The sequence below is a fragment of the Nelumbo lutea genome, chromosome 3 (assembly GCF_056320005.1).
Source record: "Nelumbo lutea isolate HS-2025 chromosome 3, American lotus-T2T, whole genome shotgun sequence".
Taxonomy (NCBI): domain Eukaryota; kingdom Viridiplantae; phylum Streptophyta; class Magnoliopsida; order Proteales; family Nelumbonaceae; genus Nelumbo; species Nelumbo lutea.
The window spans coordinates 112896121-112922859 of record NC_142686.1 but is presented as its reverse complement, the minus strand read 5'-3'; the positions used below and the strand labels follow the sequence as shown (position 1 = coordinate 112922859).

Genomic DNA, 26739 nt, shown 5'->3' with positions numbered 1-26739 from the left:
GACCTCTACTGTTTTCAGAGCGTGTGAGAACGTGCGGCCCTGAAAAGCTTCTTCTGACTCTCTCTTTCCATCACTGTTCCCTAAAGTGAACATTCTCTCTCCTCTCCTCTCTCCTCTCTCCTCTCTTTCTCGTCTCTAGTCTTTCAGTCCTGGGAAAAGAAAGAAGGGGTCTAGTCTCTTTCAGCTTAAACCAAACGGACACCGCCGGGAGGTCAAGCTAGGTTTTCTTTCTCTCTCCCAAGCTGCTGCAGTTACAGTAAAGGAAGTTTTTCATCAGTGAAGCTTGAAGTGATCCTGGATAATTTAGTTTCGTTGGCCCTGGGAATCTCGATTTGCACAGGAATCTCCAAAATCCTCTTACGTTGCACAAGAAGGTCGCCGGTTTGGATTACTCGACCTCGTTTCAATTCTTTGGAGTTCATTGGAAGTGTTTTTACTTGGACGAAATTTGAGTCTTCATCCCCTGAATTTCAGTGGAACTGGTGGATTTTCCTTGTAATTGGTTCCTTCCGGTGTTCGAAAGTGGTTCGGTTACTTGATCGTCCGTAATAGGAGTTTCTTATCTGGTTGGGACAACGAAAAGTTGTCAGATCCTTCGAGGAGGATCAGTTGGAGGTGGCGTGATGGTTTGAAGCTCTTGAAGTCTCTTCCGTTAGTTTTTTTTTTTTTTCAACTTTGAGCTCCGGACCTTTCGCTTTTTTAAGTTCGCAGAAATGGCGAACTAATTTATACACTGTTCTCTATCTTGCTCTATGGTTTCATGGAAAATTTGTACAGACTTGATCCCGCAATTTCGTGCTCAGAAGAGATCGCCGTAGTCGGAAATGCCACTCCGGCTACGAGGTTCCACCGTCAAGTCGACAACCTACTTCAGTTTGAAGCGAGCGAGAACGAGATTTGTGGATCGGAGATGTCCGATCTGATCAAAGCTCAGATAGCTAATCATCCTCGTTATCCAAACCTAGTGTCTGCTTACATAGAATGTCGAAAGGTGATTGAAATACTCATCAGCTCAGCCTGTTTTCCGTTTGAATTTTCCGAAGACATTTTCTGTAATTGTCCTCTTTTTACAGGTCGGAGCACCACCAAAGTTGGCTTCGCTTCTTGAAGAAATAGGTCGAGAAAATCATTCGAGTGGTGGCTGTAGTGAGATCGGAGCGGATCCAGAACTCGACGAGTTCATGGTAACAGCGACCGGAAAGAGAATCTCTCTTACAATCCTCAACGTTTTCTTAATCATATAATTGACTTAGCTGGTTGGGCTTGGCCGTAATAGTATTGAGTTCTGAGGGATGCTTTACTGATGCTGCAGGAATCGTATTGCGAGGTTCTTCGTAGATACAAAGAAGAGCTGTCCAAACCTTTCGATGAAGCGACGTCGTTCCTGAGCAATATCGAGACGCAGCTCAGTAATCTCTGTAACGTAACGTCGACGGCTACGACGACGACCTCCGGGAATTGTCACTCAGGTAACATTTCACAGCGCGTATGTAATTTGTATTCTTGTTTATGTATAATTTGCGCCGGTTGCGTGCACTGCTTAGCCGGATCACAAGCCTAGATCTCTTCTCTCGATATCTACGTGGACGAATATCAATGGTGCAGCATAATAGGAGCAAGCATACGATCCCGGTCTGTGCTGTTCGCATGTTATAAATCTCACAGGATAAAAATGGGTTAGCGTGATGTACGCTAACCCATCTACGCTGTGGAATGGTAAGCCACACGGGATGCTACTTTATTGCCTGGTGTCTGATTATGTTCACGCTAACCCATCTACGCTGTGGAATGGTAAGCCACACGGGATGCTACTTTATTGCCTGGTGTCTGATTATGTTTCTCTAGTTCTTTGCTTCTGGAGGCCTGTAGAGACTAGTGCGGCATGCAAGCATCGCATATTTTTCTCTTCCTTTTAAGCTTGAAATTTGGGATTTTTTTTGTTTAAGTTTTCACGTTTTCTCCTATTTTCATGCCACAACTGTTTACTAATCAAGGTTTAGCAGTCACCAAAAATAGGAGTGATAAGCTCTGCTCCCCACTCACCCCTTCCCTCCTCTCAATCAGAAAGGCAATATTTTCGTTTCCAATGCCAGCCTTTCTTTTCTTGTTACCTATGTGTCAAAAAGGTGGCATCATGCGTAAATGGTTTAATTATCAAAAAAATTTCTCCATGGCAGATGCCTATAGTTTGCAACCAACGTTGTTGCAGTTCCCAATTTCCCATTACTTCAACTTGTAGTGGCCATCCCCAGTTTCTTTAAAATAGCTTATCGGACCGTAACCCTACTTTCTATGTATTTATTTTAGTTTTTTACGTGTAAAATAAAGGTATCTGAAACAGCAGTTCAGCTTCTAGCATCATACAACCACAAAACAATTATGGTTCTGGTGGTCATATTCTAGTCAAGGCTTCGTATGTTTCAATCTCAAATGGATGAAAATTTTTTCAAATTTGTTTTCACCGCCTCTACATGACTACATTAAATCAAATTAAAAGGGGGTGGAAGGCAAAGTAAAAACTGAAACATTTTATTCTGAGTTAGTTTTTGGTTCTTTTATGGGAGAAAGAAAGAAAAACATCCTATTTGCGGCATTTAATAACCGACTTTGTGGTCAGAATCACGAGCTTCAGTCTTTTTACTGGGCTAACATAACTGCATACATCAATTAAGTATTCATGATGAAATTGATTTTGGGGAAATGCATATGTAGATGCTATAGTGAATTGATTGAACCCATTTTGTTCACGCTGAGTTAAAATTTTGGATTTAGGTGGCTCCGTTGGGCAATCTTTTATTGTTAAAAAAGATGTGTGCTTGTGTTGCTCCATAAAATAATATGTTGACATCTGGATGTTATCATCGTCCCCAAAAATGTTTTATGATCTTTCTTTTTCTTGAAGTAGTTCTGGCATCTTCAACTTATACATATCGCAATCAAAAGCTTCTTGTGCCACAGTTTCAAGGTCAAAATTTGTGATTGCTTCCTTGATTGATTCAATTGCTCTACAGCTTACAAGTTTTTTTGTAGTGGATATTGTATTATTCATATGTTTGCATCTCTTTTCCTTGTGTTTAACGCAGAAGTTGACAGCTTCTTAAATTTGAGAATGGCTTCATCCTGGGGCTTTTGGGAAATACCATGTTCAAGCCAGAAACTTTTTAATATTCTGAGGCCCTTTGTGCTAATTCTCATATTGGAATTCATAACCTGGAAGTTTACTGGTCTGGTGTATTAAATGTTTCATAGTTGATTTTCCCTTTTTTATTTTGTTGGTATCCAATTGAATGGAATCTACATTTGGATTTGCTGAAAATGGTTATAAATTTCTTTTATTTTAATGTAAAATGATGTGCTGTCACTAAATTCAAAGTTCCATCGTCTTTTTTTTTTGTGGTGGAATACTTTATTTTCAGTTGTCTCTTATAGTTTATTAGAGTGTAGGCATTTCTATCTGGAACATGCACCTAGATAATTAAAATTAGTAAGGAGGGAGGGAGGTAAGGAAGGGGGAGACAAGGAGAAAGGGTTGCAATCATGGAATGTAGCGAAAGAAATATACTGAATCCTTGCTAACAAGTTGAAGAAATTGAGTCGATATGTTTAGGCAAATTTTGGGCATTCAGGGAGTCTTGACTTGATGATAAAAGAGACTTTTCATATGGGGCTCCTTAATTGTTTGTCAGTATATGTAATGCGACTTCCATATGGCAATATAGGAAGCAACCATGCTGTAAGCTGTGGCTACAGAATTTTTTTGTAATGATCATTAAATGAAATATATATGGGAATTTTATTGCTGATATCCATGTCTGTGGTACTCTGCATGATTTGTCCCTATCTTTATTTCCTGTTTTTCCTCTTATCATTTATACTCTTCAATAAGACTTTAGCACTTGGTGTGAGGAATTTTTCTTGATCCACATTTTCTTTAAATGGAATTTGAGTCATTTATTTGAATTTTTTAAGGTCAATTGCCCTATTTTTCTATTGTAGGATCTCTTACTTTGATACCAATCTGATATGGGTCTGATTTTCACCAATGGGTGATCCGAGGAAGGTATTAATTATCTAGAATAGGGTTTAGTCGTTTACTCGTTTAGGTATGTTCAAGTGCAAAAATTGTAGTTTTGTTTCACTGTGAAAGCTTTGAATTGAAAAAATTAGTCTAGGGTTGGAATTTCAAATAAAACATTGTATGTAGGTTTAGAATTGATAGTTCTAGAAGATAACCAAATTTGTTAGTGCTTAGAGAACTTCCTTCGCAAAGAGGCAAACAGTCTATTTTTGTTAAGAAAACTTGAGAACTCTGGCATTTAGGATCTAGGTGGAATTTTGGGATGTATAGAAAAATGTAACAAGGTCAATGTTAATTCTTTAGGGAGGTAGAGTTACTTTGATGAAAACTTTGTAAGCTATCAACGACTGTAATGTCTACTTGTAGAATTAAAAGACTAGTAGATAAAGAAGGGAGAGCACGTGATTAATAGTACAGTGACTTGAGTCACTCTAGAGTGTGGATTCAGTAACCACTCTTAGCAATTAGCACGAGCTATAAAAACTCAAATAATCTTAAATCATTCGTTCCTTGACATTTTTTCTCTATTGGCATATGTATAGACATTTGGGGTGGGTAATCCGAGTAGAATTATGAGAATTTGGAATTACAGAATTTCTACTATCATAAGAAAGTCATCACTTGCAAGCTATTTAACCAATGGCTGTGAAACTTTTGAACACAAATGAACTCTGAGTTAACAAGTAAAACTTCCAGGCTGCACTGGACCAACATGTTAAACGAACAAAGTAGCCCTAATATATAAAATATGAAAATACATAAAAATTTGAGAAAACTTTATATCTGATTGATTGGCTCGTGCATTATTTTTCCGTTTCTAGCAGTTCTTGTTGTATTTTGACTTGTAATTGTTAATTGGGTGTGTGTTCAAGCTTTGTAGTGGTTTCTTTGGTGGAATTCCAGTGTAGATTTAGTGAGAAGTTTTATAACATCTTTTTTTTTTTTTTAAGTTTGTATCTATGAAAATATATGTTTGTTTCTTTTTAATTATAAAAGGACTTGTTCCTTTAAATTATTATATGGTTATAGCACGTTTGAAGTGGTATTTTTAAAGTGATGACACCATTTTAAGATAGCCTATTCCTCTGGTTAGAGCAAGTTTAAGGTTTTTAGAAATCTCTTATATAATTCCCGCTGTTGATAGTTTAGTTATAGATATGATTTTAGTATATCTATTCAGTATTTTAGTTATGATTTACATTGAATGTACTTATGCTACTTTTTAATAAGAATTATTAAACCATTTACTATATATTTTTAAATTATGTGTAAGTTAATAAAGTAAAATACAAAATAAAGAGTTATTTATAGCGGTTAGCTTGAAAGAATAGTACATGTAAAGAGAAGGGTTCAAATTACAGTAAAGCAAATTATTGGGGTGATCTCTATGCACATGTAGATTGAAAACCTTATATTGATATAATTAACAAACTAAAATCTGTTGGAAAAATTATGAAAGGTATTAAAAGCATTTGACAATATGTTTAGCTATATTCTTGTATTGGTACCCATGGATATGCAAATATGTCATGAAAATATCAGGAGGTATGTTGACATTTTAAACCATGTACCATGATGATCGTGTTAAATTTTAAACCATGTATGCATGAATTATTTGCTCCTATGTTGCTTTGTAAAATAATTCATCAAATGTAATTATGCCCATTTAATCCAACATGATCTCTTCCTATTCCATTGCTATTACAGTTTCATCACATTGAGCATTGTCATAAGGATTCTGGGTGAATGCACTTTAAGCCATGTTTTTGGGTGGTTAAATCTGCTCGTTAGATTTTTGGGTTGAACAAGTTTAGTTCTGATGTCTAAGTTCATATATATGATTGATTGCTTTTCAATTTTTAAAAGTTAAGGTATCTTGTAAGGCTGATGCTGCCAAATCGACCCAGCACCTTGATTTCTTGTTTGTAAATTGTAGTATATTGACCGTGAATTTGGACAATTAGTCATTTTTATTTCAAATATTGCAATGCATTCAAAAAGGTGAAATGGATATTAAGTGGATGCAGTTTAAACAAATTATTTAGGATAATTGTATGGGTGCAAGCCACTGAACGGTTTTGTGGGTTGCAAACTTGTTTGCCAAGGTTGGTATGTTTCGTCCTCATTTCTTTTGGATTTCAATTGAACGATATCTGTTGGATCCCTTCTTATTACCCTTCCCTAGTAAACACAAAAAAGGTGTAAATGAGAAAATATAAAAAAGCGGACCAATAAAAGGGTATTTGACAGGCTTTTCTACATTTGGCTGTCGCTGTGGTTCTGATATGAACTATGAAAACAATTCACTCGATTCGTATAGAAACTTAGCCATAAATTTTATATCAGATGTAGATATTTTAATAAACTGGACTAGAAGTCATCATGATATTATATGTTATTAATAATGTAGGCTTTTCTACATTTGCTGTGGCTGTGGCTTTTCTACATTATTAATGATTCAAAAGCATTTTGTTTGATCAATAAAATGTTCTTATGTACCTACAGCCAAATCTAGTTAAATAACATCTCGATTCGTATAGAAACTTAGCCATAAATTTTATATCAGATGTAGATATTTTAATAAACTGGACTAGAAGTCATCATAATATGTTATTAATAATGTAAACTAAAAACGAATTTATGACAGTTGAGCCCATGACTTTTTGGTGAATATAAGGCATTCAAATCAACTGCTTTTGGTAGGAAGATGGACCTACTGGGGCAGGAGGATGATTTAGAGGAAGACAAGTCTGAAGATGAAGAGGTAATTGTTGATAAAATAAGAAAAATAGAAGAAACTGTGGAGATGGAAAAGATGGTGGAAACCAAGGTCCAAGAAAGCAAGATGTTAAGGTTACCTTTTATAGAAGGGGATGTTTTGTGAGAAAAATGTTATGGGAATTGGAAGAGTTATCCTTTGAACGAAGAAAGCTTTAAAGGGGGGCCTGTATGGTGAAAGTTTTTAGGGTTGTAGGTTTGGAGATCTCAAGGGGGATGTTGGGTTTTGAAGTATTTTGGTTTTTGGCAGTGTCTTTCTTTGTGTTTGTAAAAATGGGGAAGAGAAGGTCTGTATTAAAAGGGGTTGGTGGGTCTTGGGTTCTGACATTTTGTGGGTGATATCTTATCACCTCTTTGTACTTTCTTCTTATTTATTATTTTTTTTTATTTTGATTTACCAAAAAAAACTGTTTTTTTTTTTTGGTAGGAATGCTTATTTTGTCTTTCATGCAACTCTTGTAACTTTTTTTTTATCATCACATGCAACTCTTGTAAACTTTCCAATTTAGTTTTATGGTCATCTTTGTTTGTAACATATTTTGCTTTGTTAAGAAACCATGTAAACTTTTATTCTTGACATCTATGTTTCTGTTTTGTTTTTTCTGCCTTGCATTGGAAAAAGAATTCCCACTGTTGTGTTTCAACATCTCCCACACCCTCATTGGGGATGGAGGTGGATACATGGTGTTGATTCATGAAAACATGTTTGGCTGGATATGAGGGATTACTGTCGGGTGAGATTTGGACATGGTTTCTGTTGTCAGTTGTTTATGTTTATGTATTCAGGTTTAGTACCATAAGGGTACTGTTGTAATTTCCTCTTTGATTACAATGTTCGGCTGTACTAGTATAAATAATAATAGATCATTCTTTTGCCCCCTAAGTTCAATAGGGGCTTTCAGTCCTCTCGACACTTTCCTCTCTCCCTCTCGCTCTCTTCTTGTCTCTCACTTGCTCTCGCTCTTGCTCAACATGGTATCAGAGCAAGTCGTCCAGGCCTGAAGGGTGGTGTCAAGCAAACAGTACCAGATAGTCTTTTCATCTCCCAAGGTTGTATCCATCGAACTGCTAATCAGTTGTATTCAGTTCGACCCAGAAGTTGTAGAGACTTTTCATCTTCCAGCCCAAAAGTGGTATTCATTGTTGATTCGACTGTAGAGAGGCTATCATCTGAGGTTCATAGAGGGAGTTTTTGGCTTACAGAGAGGCTATCAGCTGAAGTTAAAAGAGGTACTGTTCATTTAATGTTCGGTTGCCCTACGGATTGGTTGTTTATTGATTGACTGTTCAGCCGATTGATGGACTATTGAGGGAATTGGTTTTTTAACAAAGTAGTTGTATTCAACTTTGTTTTGTAGTCCTTTACCCCTTCGATGGACTGTTGATGTCCTAAAACAGATTTTTGTATTGATCTCAGTCATTGACTGTTCGGCTACCAAACCTGCCGAATAGGGGTGTGGTGATCTTCACCTGTTTTTTCTATTCTGTTGGAGGGTCATATGACATCTATACAACTGTAGGTCATATAGACCTGATTGTGTACTACAACTATAGTGTTCTCTTCTTGGATTCCTACAAGACCGTAGGTTATACAACTGTAGGTCATACAGACCTGATTGTGTACTGCAACTGCAATGTTCTCTTCTTGGATTCCTACAAGACTGTAGGTTATACAGACCTGTTCCATAGGTCAGAAGGACTTGTTTCTATAATAGCCGTGTACGGAAGTACTCCTTTGGTTGCTGTTTTTTTTTTTAAACCAGGAATCATGAGTTGTGAAGATTCAGCCTCATCTGGAGTTTCCTCAATGCCGAATGGAATGCGTGGGGGTGACCTATCCTTTCCTATGGCTGTTGTCCCTCTTGATGGTTTAAATTACCTAGAGTGGTCAAGAGGGATCAAGTTATACATCACTGCAAGAGGGAAGATAGACTACATTAATGGGAGGATAAAAGAACCATCCTCCGGGAGTGCTGAATACGATAGATGGAATCAGGAGAACAGTATTGTTATGTCCTGGCTCTTGGTTTCCATGCAACCTCAAATCAGGAAGAATTTCATGTGGGCTGAAACTGCGAATGAAATCTGGGAACAAGCAAAGTCTACATTATTCAGAATTGAGACACTATGCCAAAATTTATCAACTACAGGCACCATCTTCTACTTGTAGACAGGGGGAGAGGTGTTTATCGGTCTATTACTTTGACTTAACATCTGCCTGGAAGGAGTTGGATCACTACCAAAGTGTGGATTGGAAGTGTGATGAGGATGCTAAGAAGTACAAACAGATTGTCTCCCAGCAAAGGGTGTTTGCATTCTTACATGGTCTGAATCCTATGTATCAATCTATCAGAGTTCAGATTCTCAACTCTAAGGATCTCCTTTCTGTTCAGAAGTCTATGCTTTTGTACAATCGGAAGAAAGTAAGAGAAATTTGATGAACAACCCTGGTGGGGATGCTGTTGTGTTAGTTGCAAAAGGGGGTGTATCTACTGGTGGGGGATCTTCCCTCCGGAAAGGAAATCTCTAGAAGAAAATAGAAGATTAAGGAAAAATTGTGGTGCACTCATTGCCAGAAACTCCGACACACCAAAGATACCTGTTGGGATCTTCATGGATGTTTTGGAGCAGCTACAGTAGTCCGAACCAGTGAAGAAGGAAGAAGAAGATGAGGAAGAAGACAAGAGAAAGAGAGAACATGAGGGTTTAGTCGAACTGATTAGTCTATCCATTCAGTCGACCCCCTTGTGTTTATTAGGTTCTAATTACACTTACAAAGACTAAACTGCCCTCACTTAAGTGTGGGGCAGAGTACTCTAATAAAACAGCCACATAAGCAAAGTACTTAACTGACATAAGATTACTCTAAATTACCCTTATTCGGCTCACTCTAACAATGGAAAACCAAAATGGGCTCAAGATCTGACTAAGAAGCATAGTTCAAAGGTGAATAAGAAGTACGGGTAGCAAAATACAAAGAAACATCACATGGCCAACATGGCTACTCGGGAGCATCAACCTATCATTTCTACTGTAACTCAGACACATCTCACTGGACCTGACCCGATGGAGGACATTATGAATTCCTTCCGTGACCATTTAGAGCTCTATGGTAGAGCAATTGGTCAGATGGATACTCCCTGAACTTCATTTGCATCTACGTCAGGTAACCCTACCACTACTTTCCATGTTACTTCTCACACCCATGACTCTCCATGGATTATTGATTCTGGAGCATCAAAACATATGACTGGTACGTCCTCTTACTTTCAAACCTATCACCCTCTTTCTGGAAGAGACAAGGTGAGACTAGCCGATGGATCATACTCTTCCATAGCTGGTCAAGGAACTCTCTCTCTTCCTCTTGGCCTTACCCTCCCTGATGTTCTTCATGTTCTAAACTTTTCCATTAATCTGTTCTTTGTTAGTAGTGTTACTAATTCCTTGAAATGCTCAGGGACTTTTTTCCCTTCTCATTGTGTGATTCAGGATCTGGCCTCAGGGAGGACGATTGGTAGGGGTCGTATAGCTGGTCTTCATGTTATAGAGTCTGAGTCAATCCTGTAAGAAAAAAGTCTATTTATGGCATTGTCGTTTTGGTCATTTGTCTTTTGAGTATTTGAAAGTTGTATTCCCGAAATTGTTTAAGTTAATGTCTGCCTCTGACTTTTCTTGTCAAACGTGTCAGTTGAATAAACATTGTAGAACTCATTTTTTTCAAAGACATAGTAAATCTGAATCTCAATTTCACATTGTTCATTCTGAGGTGTGGGGCCCTGTTACTTTACCATCTGAGAGTGGCTACAAGTATTTCATTACCCTCATTGATGATTATTCTAGATTTACGTGGGTATACCCAATGCGAACCAAGGAAAAAGTACCAAAAATCATTCAAGATTTCCAGCGGATGGTCTTCACTCAATTTCAAACTGAAATCCAAATTTTCCAACCAGATAATGCAAAAGAATTTTTTCATAGTGACCTCATGGAATTTTTTGCTTCGCATGGTTCCCTTCACCGTAGCTCTTGTGCCCGCACACCACAACAAAATGGTGTGGCCGAACGGAAGAACCGATATCTCCTTGAAGTGGCTTGAGGTCTACTACTTCATATGAATGTTCCCAAACGGTTTTGGCTTGAAACTGTTCTTTGTTCCACTTACCTTATAAACCGTATGCCCTCTCATCGGTTAGAGTACAAATCCCCACATCAACTTCTCTTTCCTAAGGCTCCCCTTCTTTCTATTCCTCCTCGTGTCTTTGGTTGTTGGTGTTTTGTCCAAAATTTGTCTCCCACCCGTGGGAAATTGGACTCTCGTGCTATACCTTGCATATTTCTTGGTTACTCTTTCACTCAAAAGGGCTACCGTGTTTTTGATCCTGTTTCTCGTAAATTCTATGTCTCCATGGATGTTTATTTCTTTGAAGATGAACATTTCTATCATGTTTCTCCTCAAATGGAGTGTAGACATGAGGAGAAACTAGTTCAGCTTCCCTCTCTCCCTGACCCTCCACCTTTTCGTGTTTTTTCTCGTCGTCGCAAAGGCCAGCCAAATCCAAGAGCTGTAAAGAATCCGGAAGTTGTAACTCCAGTGCCACCAGACTCCTCGAGGGAGGATCATTCTCACTCGGGAATTTTAGCTCCCAATGATGTCCTTGAATCTATTGAAAATGATTCCTCCACTGCTAATGATCGTGACCGTCCTATTGCTCACAGGAAGGGTGTTAGATTGTGCACCACAAAACATCCCATTTCCAACTTTGTCTCCTATGAGAATATTTCACCCTCATTCCGTGCCTTCCTTACCTCTATTAATAGTGTTCCTATCCCTAAAAATGTGGCAGAAGCTCTTTCAGTTCCTGAATGGACAAATGCCATGAGGGAAGAAGTTAATGCCCTTCACAAAAATGGCACATGGGAACTTGTTGATCTTCCCAAGGGAAATGTTCCGGTTGGATGTAAATGGGTGTTCACAGTCAAGCATAAGGCTGATGGAACAGTGGAAAGGTATAAAGCTCGCTTAGTGGCAAAGGGATTTACTCAAGTGTATGGAGTTGATTATGCTGAAACTTTTTCCCCCGTTGCCAAGATGAATTCCATTAGAGTTCTTTTCTCTCTTGCAGCCAATCTGGATTGGGTTTTACACCAACTGGACATCAAGAATGCATTCTTGAATGGTGACCTTGAAGAGGAAGTGTACATGATTCAACCTCCTGGGTTTCTAGCCTAAGGCAATGAAAAGAAAGTGTGCAAGTTGAAGAAGTCCTTATACGGGCTGAAACAATCACCAAGAGCTTGGTTCAGTAGATTCCATGTGGCAGTTCAGCAGAAAGGATACAGGCAATGCCAATCAGATCACACATTGTTCGTGAAAAAAGGAGAAGGTAAAATTGTTGCTCTAATTGTTTATGTGGATGACATAATTGTTACTGGTGATTGGGAGGATGAAATTCAGAAATTGAAACTTTTCCTTGCAACTCAGTTTGAAGTGAAGGATCTAGGACCCGCCAGATACTTCCTTGGAATTGAAGTTGCCCGATCAAAGAAGGGTATCTTTATTTTTCAAAGGAAATACGTCCTAGATTTACTTCAAGACACTGGAAAGATGGGGGTGAAGCCAGTTGACTCTCCCATTGACCCCAACCATAAATTAGGTGACAACAGTGGTGAATCACTTAAGGATGTGAAACAATTTCAGAGGCTTGTAGGGAGATTATTATACCTTTCTATGACTCGCCCAGACATTGGATATGTTGTTGGTTTTCTCAGTCAATTCATGCATGCTCCTAGCTTTTATCATCTTGAAGCAGTAGAGAGAATCCTCCGATATTTGAAGAAGTATCTGGGTACTGGTTTGTTGTTTCAAAAGCACGAACATTTGAAAATTGAAGTTTATACAGATGCAGATTGGGCTGGATCCCAAAGTGACAGAAAGTCTATTAGTGGCTACTGCACATTTATAGGAGGGAACCTTGTTACATGGAGAAGTAAAAAGCAAAATGTGGTAGCTAGATCCAGTGCTGAAGCTAAATATCGTGTTATGGCCCATGGGGTTGCTGAAGGCATGTGGATAAAGAATTTGTTGGGGGAGTTGGGTTTCCCAGTGACCAAAACTATAACTCTATTTTGTGATAACAAAGCAACTATAAGCATTGCTGCCAATTCGGTGCTACATGATAGAACAAAACACATCGAAGTTGACAAGCATTTTATCAGAGAGAAAGTTATAACAGGCGAAGTGTGTACCCCCTATGTCACTTCTGAGAACCAGCTTGTAGACATCTTTACAAAGGGTTTAAACCTTTCCAGACATCATGATCTTTGTGACAAGTTGGGCATGATTGATATCTATGCTCCAACTTGAGGGGGAGTGTTGTCAGTTGTTTATGTTTATGTATGCAGGTTTAGTACCATAAGGGTACTGTTGTAATTTCCTCTTTGATTACATTGTTCGTCTGTACTAGTATAAATAATAATGATCATTCTTTTGCCCCCTAAGTTCAACAGGGGCTTTCAGTCCTCTCGGCACTCCTCTCCTCTCTCCCTCTCTTCTCTCTTTTTGTCTCTCACTTGCTCTCGCTCTTGCTCAACAGTTTCCAAGTAACTAGGTCCTGACTGGTTCAACCTGACTTGAATCCCTAGTCTGGAATCTGCTGCATGTTTCTTGTTTCACTATTTGATGGATTAGGTATTAAGAGGGGGATCTTTGCTGTTTCTTGTTTTCCAACATAAATTGGATTTATGGGACTGTAATGAGGGAATTGAATCTATGGATGCGGTTTTCTTGTGGTTTTCTGTGTTGAGAAGGTGTGGTCCACTCTGGGTTATCCATTAGAGTTGATGTGTATCTGTTCCAGATGATTGAGCTGAGAATGCATGTTAACAAAACAGTCCCAATAGAATTTTTGAAGTTGTTTCTTTCCTTAATGTCATGATTAGGGAGGATACATTTTTGGAATGTGAAAAAATTCTGGAACTTAGGAGCAGTCTCTGTAGAAGATACAACAATTTTGTCAGCTTAGATATTTTGAGTTGAGGCTGTTCTGTAAGGACAGAGGATAACAGTGACTAGAATGAATGATGTAGTGCATGTTTTGGGCTTCTGATTTCTGACTAAAGATAACATTGCATGGGTAATTAAGAAATTTTGTCTGACCAATCCAAATGGTTGGTGTAAGGTTATAGGGTTAGAGAATAAATGGGCAACGTGTTCTTTTCCATGATCTTACGAATACTCTTGTAAATTACACTCTTCTTTTATAAGTTAAGTATAACTGTATTCAAAGTGGGCATCCATATATATAGCTTCAGTGTAAATGACATTTTCTTCTATTTTGTAGTTTCCTTATCTTCTAAAAACCCAGATTTTTCCAACTTAGTGTTAAAGAGTGATGAGATCATATTGACCAGAGTATTAATGATTTCAGATTTTTCTGTATGCTTTATTCCGTAAAAATCAGAAAAGAAACAGTCTACATTTATTTTTTCTGCTACAAATTTGTGAAGATTTTTCCTGTTCGACATCTGTAGATTCTTTTCACATGGAAATTTTGCAACTGCTCCAAACTGATCTCGTATTTTATTTTTTTTTCATTTTAAGTGTACTTTTTTCTCCATATTTCGCTCTTGTACCATTAAATCTTCTCTCTCCTTATAATTTGATGGTTGATGCTTGGATCTGGTTTTGGGTGACTCATGTATGTTCTTTGGGATCATTCTGTATTTGCATAATAATCCTGTCACCGGCTTTTTTATTGTTAGCTTATGCAGGTGGTATGTGGTATGTCAGTATCTGTAGAAAATATTAGTCTTGAGTCAGACTGTAAGACTGGTTTATTGCAGATTTGTCTCATAAAAATCTGTTTGCAATAAGTTGTCTACAGGGATTGGGTTTTCTACCCACACTTGCTCCATTGACAACCTAAATTTTGAGATTACAATTGCATAAAAATTGATGGTTTGAACCTTAGGGATGGTCCCAATCAGTTATAATGTGCATAGCATGTGAAGTGGGATATTGGTATTAAGATCAAAAGCCAGTGACCACTTATCCTGCATATTAAAAGTGGGAGCAAGAAGACTTTACAATCAAATCTCAGTTACTTAATTCAGTGCATGCTCAAATGAGTTGTGGCCTCCTGTTTCTCAATACAACACTAAGTGTGGCAGAGAAGCCCAATGTGTTGTTCAAAACCTAACAATGTGGCAAGAAGATTCCGGGTTTTCCATCTGGCTGTCCCATTTTGTTGGGGAGGACAGATTGTTGTATTATTTTACTAGTCTTTACAGTGTATGGGAGAAGTTGGACCATTATGTAATGATACCTTGAAGGACTGAGGATATGCGTTGGTAATAAATGAAGAATCTCTGAGGATTGCAATGAAAAGGTCTAGTCACTAGTGAATACTTTGTGATGGTTTCTTGCCATTTGTCTGACAGTTGTATTAAAAAGGGGTGGAGATAATTGATCTAAATGGAAATAACAAAGATTGTCAGACTCATGAGCTCAAGTAATATTAAAGAGATGAGTTGTAGGCCACCTATATGTTCCATTTCATCCTAGATCAAGGAAAACCAAATGTTGTGGTGGCCATATTAATAGGAAGCTGGATATGACTTTTGTTTGAAATTTCTATATACCAATAAAAAAATATATTCTATGATGTTTATGCCTATTGAGAAGCTAGTTGAAGTTTTTTCTATATCATATAGTGCCACTTTTGAAAGGGTCTTAGGCCTTATGTGTCTATGTTCTTGTGATTATACACCTCAATAGGATGGCTTGTCTTGAAGGAATAACACATCTTACAGAAATTAGTTCTGAAAGTTCCAATTGGTGTTGGGTGGAGGGAGTACTGCCTATCTATTTGGTTAAATATTTTCCATTTGGTTTACGATTTTATGTTTCTTTTCCTTTGTTGTTTCCTGATGATCCTGCATTTACCATTTGTTTGTGTGTACTTGTTTTATATGTATTATGTAGTTCCTTATTGATCCAAGTTAGACACCAAAGCTTTGTTCAGTGTTCTCTACTTGTGATAATTTTTGACATTTGGTCCTCTTTTTGAAACTGCAGTTACTGCACTATATTATTCTAGTGCCCTCTCTTTAAGAGTGTAATATAGAAAAGAGATTACTACTTAATTCCTCTCCCTATACCTCTTTGGCTTCTTGATGTCCATTCTACTTTTAACTCTAATAGTTTGAGTGAAATTCAAATGGACAAAAACCTAAAAGATATTCTCCAAGTATTGTATATCCATGCAATTTGGCACACAAGTTGATATATCCGTGAAGAAATTTTACAATCTTTGTTTAAAAATTATTGAATAGGAGGCTTTGATGGACTAGGATTAGGAGATTATAGCCCTTGTTTTCCAGATGGTGCATCACCATTTGGTGTGCCCCTTTGGTTGTGAGAACTTTGTACCAGCATACCACTAATTGGAAGAAAACTTAAAGGAGCACCATTGTCTTCTTTTATTAATTGTGTGATTACTATTTATATAATATAAACCAACAATAGCTGACTCCATATGGTTGGGAGAAGGCTTAGATGATGATGATACCGTCAAAAAAGAAGGTGCCATTAAAAAAGGATATTGCAACTCTAGTCCTAGATTGCCCTAAAGGAATAGGGATATCTAATGACCTTATGCTCTGCGATATATGCCAGATTTACAAGATCTTGGTGACATTGGATGGATTGAAATAAAAATAATGTGATCGCATTTTCATCTTGTCAGAATTCTAAAAATACTCTATAAAATAATTTAATCCAATAAGATAACTAATCCCACTCCTTGTGTAAATTTTAAAACTGCTTGGCATATTAAAATCTGTATCACCAAGAAATTATGATTGCTTCTAGAATTTATTGAAACCTGGTTTGTTTTATGAATTTCCTCTCTTCCATGGAAGTTTCATTGATAAACTCAAGTTCTAGAGACTAGTTTTTCTTTATCTATTTGTCTATGACCAGACTGAATATTGCTTGAATTTGGAGTAATTAGTTTGTTGAAATAATTTAGTTGTTGGTGTTAGGGTCTGTTTGGCTAGTTAAAGCGTTTTTTATTTCTATTTTTTACTTCTGTTATGTTTTTTATTGTACTCACTTATAGCAGGGGCACAAGGGTCTTTTCCCTTCTTATTTCTGCCGCCCTATATATATTATAATAAAAGCTGGCGCCACCAGCACTGTTACATTGCCCTTCTCTTCTCTTCTCCCTTCTCTCTTCTTCTCTTCTCTTCTCTTCTCCCTTCTCTCTTCTTCTTCTCTTCTCTTCTCTTCCTCTTATTTCTGGCCGGCCACACTGTCAAGATAGTTAATACATGCATGCACTAGAGAAAGTGAGGAACCATATCAATAAGTTGTTGTGTGGGGGAGGGCTACCCCCCACTTGGAATGCTTGTGTTGTTCCAAATCCAATTAATTTATATTTTGACATTAAGGATGCTACTAACCACAAGACAGTGAATTTATACACGTACATCGACCCGGCCAACCCGGCATAAATCCGGGTTAGACCATACTGGGTTTAAATCAATTATCTGCTAATTATTTACAAGTTTCAGAGTTGGGACCTTTCTAGAATGATAATATCTAAGAACATTCTAGAATGGTAATTAAGGGAACATTCATTAATTAGACATGCACAAGGGCAAAATTGAAAAAGACAAAGAATAGGAAGGTTCTACAAAATGGAGCCTCAAGTCACCATAAATAGGGTCCCATTAATAACCTATTAGAGAAACCACTATGGATGAGAGAGGATCCAGATTCTCTCTCTCCTCTTTCCCTCTCCTCCACCGACCTCTGCAAGCTACCACCATCTTCCTCTGAGTCATCGGAGCCGGACCATCCTTGTCCTCACTCTTCACCATTGGGTTTACACTAACATTTCTCGTAGTCATGTTTAGCATTATCAAATGAAGCATATTGTGGTTGATTAATACTTTATTGGAGAAAATGAATGACTGTCTTGTTGATTTCTTAAACCAAGGAGTCCACTGGAGTTATGATAGAGACCATTCCAACCAACTTGGCCTTGACTGAAATCTAGTCTCCACTTTAGGGGGAGTGAAGAATTGGAGAATAAGAAGGGATCGGGTCTCCTACCCACAAGTTGTTCCCACATCCTTACCCACAGAACATTACAGCTGTATAGAGATTATCTCCATTGCCATTTACAGAGAGATGTTGCCAATACACAGTTGCAGTTTTATGTGGGAATTCTGGGTAGCAGATCCAGAATGGTATAAGAATGCTGTAGGTTCTTTTCTGTTGTGTTGTTTGGTGTACTCTTTGTAAGTTTGTGAAGTGGGCTTCCAGCCCTATGCAGTTTTTTTTCACTCTTGTTTTGCAAAACAGTTTTCAGAGTATTGGAATCTTTCAAGTAACACAACATGGTAGTATTCTTTTAATGAACGTAAACTATTGAAAAATAAATTAGGCAAACTACAGTAAATTAGCCTTTTTACAAGAAGGCTGCTCACAAACTAAACTGCGACATTACAATCCCTACAATGAACTGGAACATCATCATTGTATGTTGTGGGTACCCCCAGCATCATTCCAGTCTCCCTCCGTCTTCAATTTCAAATATACAAGAAAAATTATCTGGAGGCATTTCAGGTGAAGTATGGGGTTCTTTTTTTAGTATTGGGGTTTCTAACTTGCTGCTAGATATTATGTTATATTTTCTAACCATCCTCGCAACATAGATGGGCATATTACTAACCAGCATAGTAGCTTCAGATATGTGGTGATGAACATGGTGCATGGTCAATGGTAGTGAAAAATTAAATTGTCCCATCTTTGGTGTTACTTATCCATAATGCTGAGTTGAATGACTTTTCTACTATGTTCCTTCTTCACCTCTCATGAATGTCACGGTTGCCTTATAGTTGGATATCAATTTGTCTGCTTGATGTTGTTAAGTGACCGATAGCTATGCAAGTTTCTTCACGTGTTGCTTTTTCTACTAATTATTTTAGGAGAAATTACATGTGAAACAAAAACCACCATATAGATATGCACTTAACTGAATATCTTTCTTTTACTTGTTATATTTTGAATATTATTTAATGGTTTTTTAATATTCTTCTCTGGAACAAATCAAATACATTATAATAGCACTGTTGAATGCTGCATGACTTTAGTCCACATTACCCATCCTGGGGTTATTTAAATTACATTGTTATATATGAAAATAGTATGATATTTGGGGACATAACCCTGTCTTGTGTAGCAACTCTTTCATTTCCTATATACCAAATAAAGGCATGATATTCTATTGAAGTTGCACAATGAGCTGAACATTTTCTATTTGTTAGTGAGAAAAGGCATGTCAAGTGGGTCATTTTGGGTAGTTATATATGTGCCAAATAATACTACTATATTTGTGGTTTTTCTTTGGGTACACATAAAAGTACTGGTCTGCATATGTACATTTATGTTTCTGGGGTATTTTTTTGGGAGTTCTGTCATTTATGAGAGAGTTGGTCTTCCATTTGAGATTGAAATTGTATAGATATTGCAAATCATTTAGTTCTTCCCAACTATGGGTTTTAGGTTCCACATAAGTTCAGATCCTATCTCTTGGATTTTGTTGTTTTGTTTTAGGGATTTTCTACGTGTTATGTTGTGGAAATCTTTTTTACTAAACATCAGCTCCATACTTGTAACTGACTTAGCACATCATAATTGGTTTAAGTACCCTCAAGTGTTCCTAGTAGAATTCAAAAGCTTGTGGTATAGATCCTGTTGTTAGATGTCAAAAATATTTGTGGAAGAATATTGCTTTAGAAAGCATTATTCTTGGTAAGGGCGCTTCTCTTTGATGTTCTGAGTTTGATTGATCAATTTTATCTTCTTGCCTGATTTATGGATTTTTATTGGTTGCATTCACTGATGGGGCATAGGCGTTACTGATGAACCACATTATATTGTGTTACTTGTGCCTCATTCTTTTCTATTATATCTTTTTGCTGGTGGTGCCATCTACTTGCCTGATTACTCTTCAAAACAAATGTTATCAGACTACCATTCTGGGTATGGTGGTTATGACTTATGAAGATTCTGAAAGCAGTATTCAAAATTGGTTAGAGATCTATTGATTCAATGAGATCTTCGTAAAGGGGCAATGGAGTTGATTATTCAATGAGAGGTAGACTTTGTTGGTTTCTTCATATTTGTTCATATTTGCCCTGGTCCTGATCGGCCGAATGATTGATTCTTGTTCTCTTTGTGCTGTTGAAGAAAACCAAGGAATAACATATTTATTCTGTGGAATACCAGCCATGGTAGTGCTTGTTGAGACCATCACCTTGGAAAGCCACAGTTCTCTCTAGGTTTTTCATCTTAAAAAGTAATACCGTATGTTGGGTTATGGTGAAGGGGAAGGCGTTTTAGGTGTATCTGGATAGAATTGTATATTCTTGGGAGACATTTGGGTTTTTTGCTGGGTTTTTCCCGGTTATGAGTTTAGGGTTATACAATGTTCTTATAATGTGCTTCTAGGTATGGGCTTTAGGAAAGAAATCCCTGCTTGTAGATCTATGTTTAAAAAATAAATAAATAAATAATGTTTACAAATTTATGGTGCAGTTTGCCAAACTACACCAACTCATTCTGCTTGATGTGTTGTTTTCTTTTTACCCCTGGTTACTACTGTTTTTTCAAACCAGAAAGTTCACTTGCTGCGATGTGTTGTGACTATATTATTTTATATGGAGAATGTGTGTTGGGCAGTCAAGAAAGAATATTTCCAAAAATTGAATGTGGAGAAAATGTGTATGCTGGGATAGATGAATGGAAAAACTGGAGGGGTAGGGTCAGAAATGTGGTCATTCAAAGGTACCTAGGGATGGTTCCTATAGGTGATAAATGAGAGTACAGTAAGATGGTTTGGTAAGAAGCAATCTGTTGAAAGTTGAAGGGTCTACAAAAAGGATAAAGAGCAGACCAAAAGGGCCTGGGTTGGTGTAGTAAGAAATGGTTTAAGTGCACATAATTTAACTATGCATTTGGCACTAAACAAATGGAATGGCGAACAGGATTATGTGGCTGACCCCATATAGTTGGACAGGGCTTAGATGTTACTGTTTTTGTGGTTTCTGTGGAATGCAACTCATTTAAACTTGTAGCATTCTCAGTTGGATTTTTAAATGGTTTTTTTCTTTGATTAATTTTCTTTTTTGCATGTTGATTTCTGGTTGTGTTATTTTGTGGACTACCCTGTGGCCAAAAACTCTGAACTCTGCACTTCATATTATATTATATTGGTGCAAAACTAGCAAATCAAAGAGTATTTATTTGTCCATCTGAATGTGGTCTTGAATGGTGGGTGGGTCTGGGGCCTGATGCAAGGGCAAGATGTCAAATTATTTTCTTACAACTGTTCTTTGTCTTTATTGTGGTTATTTTCTGCCAGAACTTTTGAATGCCAATGATACGATACTGTCAACAATTATTGTCACCAAAATTTGCGCAACTGCTTATTTCCAATTTCAATATATGCTAATGATCAAATTAGTTTGTGTATGCGGAGTATGGATTCTATGTAAGCCAGCTCTGATTCTTGCCAGTTTTTCAGATGATGCAGCTGTGACATCTGAAGAGGAGCTAAGCTGTGGGGAGGTTGAAGCATCAGAAAGCCAAGAATCCTGCGGGCCACGCCCTGGTGACAGGGAGCTGAAAGAAATGCTCCTGCGTAAGTACAGCGGCTATCTTAGCAGTTTGAGGAAGGAATTCTTGAAGAAGAGAAAGAAGGGGAAATTGCCGAAAGATGCAAGGATGACACTACTCGACTGGTGGAATACACACTATAGATGGCCATATCCCACGGTAATGGCTCTAGCTGATATTCTAACTTACCCAGTTGTCATGGGTCAAAGCATCGATACACCTCTGTGTACTGACACTTTGAACCACGTGCCTTTTATTTTTTATTTTTTTTCAAATTTCAGTTTTAAGACTTTTCATATATATTATTTAATGAAAAAATTCCCAAAAACACCCTAAACAGAGATGTATTGGGCACCGAAATATTTGAACCTTGCGCCCAGTCATGATAGTAAATTGGCACCCCTCCAAATGGGAGGTTAATGATCATATTCGTTCAACCGCAGGCTCTCTCTGATATGGGCAGTGGGCCTCACGTCTACCCTGCGGCCTGCTCTGACCAAAAAAAAGTATTTTATATTTTCCTCTGCCATTTTGGGTTAAAACTTACTGGAAGTAACTCTAGGGCCCCATTTGCTTTTTGGGAAGTTATTTATCAGGATAAGTGTTTTTTGAGAAATACTTATTTGAGTAAGTGCATTTGATTTACCTAGGTTCTTTATAATTAAGATAATGAATGTCTTAGTTATAAAAATGTCATTATTAAAAAGGGTAATTTTGTTTCATCCTAGTGTTCACAACTATGTAATGAAGTTACCCTCCTAAGAGATGGGTACAGGGAATTTTCCATTGACTCCACATAAATCTGAAAGATATCTTGGTCAATAAAAATCAAAATCCTATTGATCAATTTTCCCCTCTCAAAATCCAAAAAGAGAACAAGCCTTAGGTTTTTTATATTCCCCCCTGTAGCCTGTTCTTATCCCAATTTTAGCTTGAATAGCAGCTTAGTCCATGAGCCTCTCACCAATGTAAGGGGTATGGGGAGAGACAGATGCACGCAGCTTTACCTGTGCATTTGCAGAGAGAGGCTGTTTCCAAAATTTGAACACCCTGCTCATTCGGGTCTCAATGGAGAACTTTACGTTAAATTTTCAAAATACCGAGGCTTGCTTTCTAAATGTAAATTTCTCTTTCCGATGCTTCTTTGGTTAAATTTTCAAAAATACATATTGGGACAGGAAGAGGAGAAGATGAAGCTTGCGGAGATTACCGGACTTGATCAAAAGCAGATAAATAATTGGTTCATCAATCAGAGGAAGCGACACTGGAAACCATCCGAGGACATGAGGTTTGCTCTTATGGAGGATGTCAGTGGTATAGGTGGCGTTCATTCCATGTGTTTTAACGGAGGAGGAACAGGCAATGATGTTCTTTGATTACTGTAACTTCCCCAAGTCTGCTATCCCTATTTGTTGCTAGTATCCTTTATTCTTCTTTCACCATACATGTCTCTCTATATATATGTAACTTGCAAATGTATGTATCCTTAGATTTCAATGGTGCTATAATGACTCATGGGAGGATCAAAACTTCTCATGAATTTTAAATGGCACGAAGTGTAATAAGAAGGTTATTCTGCACATTTTCAAGTGTTGAAGATTGATGTCAGCTTCATCTTTAATATAATGATGATTCATAAAGCTTCTTTCTGCACTCACCGACTATGCCCTCCTTGTCACAGGAGTTTATAGCCACGTGGTGCGTCTATGATCTGCCATCTATTAGGTCGTGCACTGACCATTTCCAAGCATTGTGATCGTATGATCACTCATTTTCAACTTTGAAGGTTCAATTTAGGTTTATAGTTGCTGTTATTAGGGTCTGTTTGGTTCGTAGTTGGAATTGGAATGGTTCATTTTTATAGTTTGTTTTGATTCATACAGGAATAGAAATGGGAATTAAAATCAGCAGGAATGAGATTTCATTTCCAAGGGAGGGGCAAGGAATGACTATTCTTTCAAATGGGGGAATGTCATTCCATCAGGAATGGAAATGGAATTCCGATTCTGCCAAGGAATGGAATAGCCCATTCTAATTCCGATTTCAGAGCCTTATTCTTGCAAATCAAATTGACCCTTAATTTTATTCTTATTCAAAGTTGTGCACTTTATATTTTGTTCGAGTATAAAAAGGTGAAACAAAAGCATGAGCTTCATATTATATTTGCGAATAGGATGTCAATTGGACTGGATTTGGTCCGATGTAGTCCAATGTAAATCTATTATAAATGGATCAGGTCTAATCCAATCCAATAAATGTTTTTAGACCAATTTGGATCGATTCAATTCAATGTCTGGATCATCCAGTCTATTCAAATTCATTTTGATATAGATTGATTTCAACCCAAACCCGGTCCATGCTCTCATCTTGTATTAATGGACCAGATGTTGGTTTAATCCAATCTAATAAATATTTTGGACTGGATTTGTCCAATCTAATGTCTTGTTGGTCCATCTAAATTGATTTTGGACTGGACAGGATTCAATCCAAAACCGGCCCATTGACACCCTTACTTACAAACAGTGATGGAATACATATTTATCTTTTAGGGGAGTGTTTGACAACATAGTTGATTTTATTTGTAAAAACAATTTGCCACATCAGCAAGCCGAGAGATAACTTGTCAAGTCCTTTTTTTTTTCGATGACAATTGTGACTATTCATAGTACAGTATCTTCCAAATTCCAACCAATAATAACGAAACTAGGGGGTATTGATGGTTCACACAGCCTAAATGTACAGACAGTGGCCACATTAAAGTTGTTACTACTTTATTGATGGTTCACACCGGTATTTGATTTCTTGGTTGTTGGTCACCATTGATTCGAATATTGTATATTTAAACTAGACCCACTGGATGAACAAGCTTTGTGAAGTTAAATTAAGGATAAAGGAGCCTTATCACATTGCTAATTTACAATAATGTTGACTTCTGATGTTTATATTAATAAAATAATCATTTTATTTATACAACTAATATTATTTTTTTTAAAAGCCTTATAATTTAACTAATATGGTCATATCTAGCAAATATTCATAATTACAATTTTAATTATAATTTGTTAAGGTTCAGTTTAATTGGCATTAATCAAGTAAAATTTAGAAATAATTACTTATATATACTTTGAGATTTGAGGAAACTACCTAGTTTAAAAAAACTACTTATATATGCCTTGTTGAGCTTTCCAATGTTCAAAAAACTACTTGGTTTCAAAAAAGCCAAATCTTATGCTGATGTCTGTTATTGGTGGCACAATCCATCTGCGGCAGGAACCATATATACTGAGGTACCATTTGGTTCGCGGTTGATATCAGAATCGGAAATCTCTGGTCTCCAAATGGGAATCACATCGCCTATTCCTCCTTGTTTTGTTCAAACAGAAATCGGATTCATATTCCATAAGACATGCATGACTCCCAAGTTGGGTAAAGAGAAATAGGGTTTGGGGGGCTTTTTAGTCATTGTATTTTTCCAGCTGGAATGAAATTCTCATTCCCTTGGCCAAGGTGAGGGGAATCCCATTCTGCCCAGTGATTCTAAATCGGATTCCACAAACCAAACCCCTTTAATCTTTTTTATTAGTTAATGATGGCTTCAATTATCAAAAAAGAATATACTTCAAACACGGCTTGTATACTCTTCAAATTTATTATTATGTTCACGTAATTTCAAATCAACTTTGTATTGTAGAAATTGTGGGACATGAGCCGAAATACAATACAGGGACTAGTTTTCAACCCCTTCAGAAGATCTGAGTTTCTGTGCTGCATAAATCCCTAGACCCACCAGCACAGCAATGGTTATGGTAACACTGAAAGCCACGCGCCTTGGCTTCTTCAACACAGAAGCAAGACCAGTAGCGGATGCTGCACTGTCGTCCTTGCTTCCAATCACAGTCTGGGCACCAACAGATTCACCACCAGAAACATTTGCTTCTTTCTTAGCAGCATCTGTTAGGTTGCCTTGATTGTTCTTCTCTTCTGACACTTCTTTAGCGCTATCAGCTACTTGTTCCTTGTCATTCCTGGATTTTGGACTCGCTACCGATTGTTGTGTTGTAGCTGGTGGAGGATCCTGAGTTACTTCTGCCTTTGGCAATATAAGGCTAAGACGATTACCTGTAAATTTGGCATGAATTCTTTCTGCACTGCAATTCTTTGGAATAGCAAAAGTATTCTCAAAACGTCTCCATTTGTCATCACCAAGGGAACGTTCTCCACTGACCCTCAAGTTGCCACGCCTGTCCAGCTGAACCCTCAGTTGATCCTTTCTGAATTCTACAGAAAATAACAAGTGAACCATGAATGACCAAGTTGAATATCATTTTCACTCGTACAATGGCTTGAATACTTGCATTTAGATGCTGAAAAAAAAATTGAAGAGAAGCGCTTTTTGGTACAAGGGGTGGATGAAATTCTTTCACTCTAATTTGTAAATCAACATATATGTAACTTCAGTGCAAATTCTAGCCTACAATACGTGTTGTGAATTGAGTAGAATCGTCAAAACCAAGGGCTCATACACAAACGCACGTAGGACTTGTACACAAGAGAGGGTCATCACAGATAATCCAAAAATTTAAGCTATTAGGTTATGGGCCCCTTGCACCTCTCTTATTCCTTTCCAATGTGGGATTCTCTTCAACTACTCATACGTGAAACCCAACAATGTCCATGTGATTGAGAATAAAATATAATAAATAACAAGAGGAATATATCATATATGAAGAGAAAGCATACCAGGGAGGTCGATGACAATAGTATATTTGTCTTCCTCTGTCTTCCATTCGTAAGAGGGAACGAAAATTTGGTAAGAGTATGCTTGGTTTTTTTGAACCTCAGAACTCATTGTAAACATTTAGTGTGTTTCTTCCCCTTTCTCTACTCTGGCTAGATGTCAAATTAGTGTTTGGCTGATGAAGAAAGAGAGGTTTTCTGGTTGCTTTATATACACTTCCATTGTTCCTTGTGGGTTTTCCTTCAAAGAGACTTATTCTTTTGTTGGCTGCTCTGGTTGAATTGTCTTATATTTATTTCTAAAAAGTGTATATCCTTAGTTGTCATGCATTGCAGAGATGGTGATCTCCTTGCAAGTGCAAGGGCAATCCTAATTTTCCATCTTGGAATAAAATCTTCATTAATTGGCCTCTAAGCAAAGCAATTCTATGCTATGAAAGAATAACATAAAACCAAC

General features: G+C 37.4%; 2 protein-coding genes across 4 annotated transcripts; one reads left to right on the top strand and one right to left on the bottom strand.

Annotated features, from left to right (window-relative positions):
* LOC148867715 (homeobox protein knotted-1-like 1) lies at positions 1 to 23185 on the top strand. Of its 3 annotated transcripts, XM_088979793.1 has the most exons (7): positions 1 to 374; positions 475 to 651; positions 778 to 991; positions 1074 to 1184; positions 1313 to 1469; positions 21454 to 21704; positions 22724 to 23185. In XM_088979793.1, the coding sequence occupies exons 3-7, from the start codon at positions 911 to 913 to the stop codon at positions 22919 to 22921; spliced, it is 798 nt and encodes a 265-aa protein (XP_088835919.1). In that variant the 5' UTR covers positions 1 to 374; positions 475 to 651; positions 778 to 910; the 3' UTR covers positions 22922 to 23185. The 3 variants fall into 3 exon arrangements, with proteins under 3 accessions (XP_088835919.1, XP_088835918.1, XP_088835917.1); XM_088979792.1 differs by having other exon boundaries at positions 1 to 651; XM_088979791.1 differs by lacking the exon at positions 1 to 374 and having other exon boundaries at positions 626 to 991.
* A 1977-nt stretch (positions 23186 to 25162) lies between these two features.
* LOC148867714 (uncharacterized) lies at positions 25163 to 26516 on the bottom strand. Its single transcript, XM_088980999.1, has 2 exons — positions 26286 to 26516; positions 25163 to 25823 (listed from the first exon to the last, which is right to left on the bottom strand). Exons 1-2 carry the CDS (start codon positions 26401 to 26403, stop codon positions 25273 to 25275), a joined length of 669 nt encoding a protein of 222 aa, XP_088837125.1. The 5' UTR covers positions 26404 to 26516; the 3' UTR covers positions 25163 to 25272.
* Between the last annotated feature and the right edge of the window lie 223 nt (positions 26517 to 26739).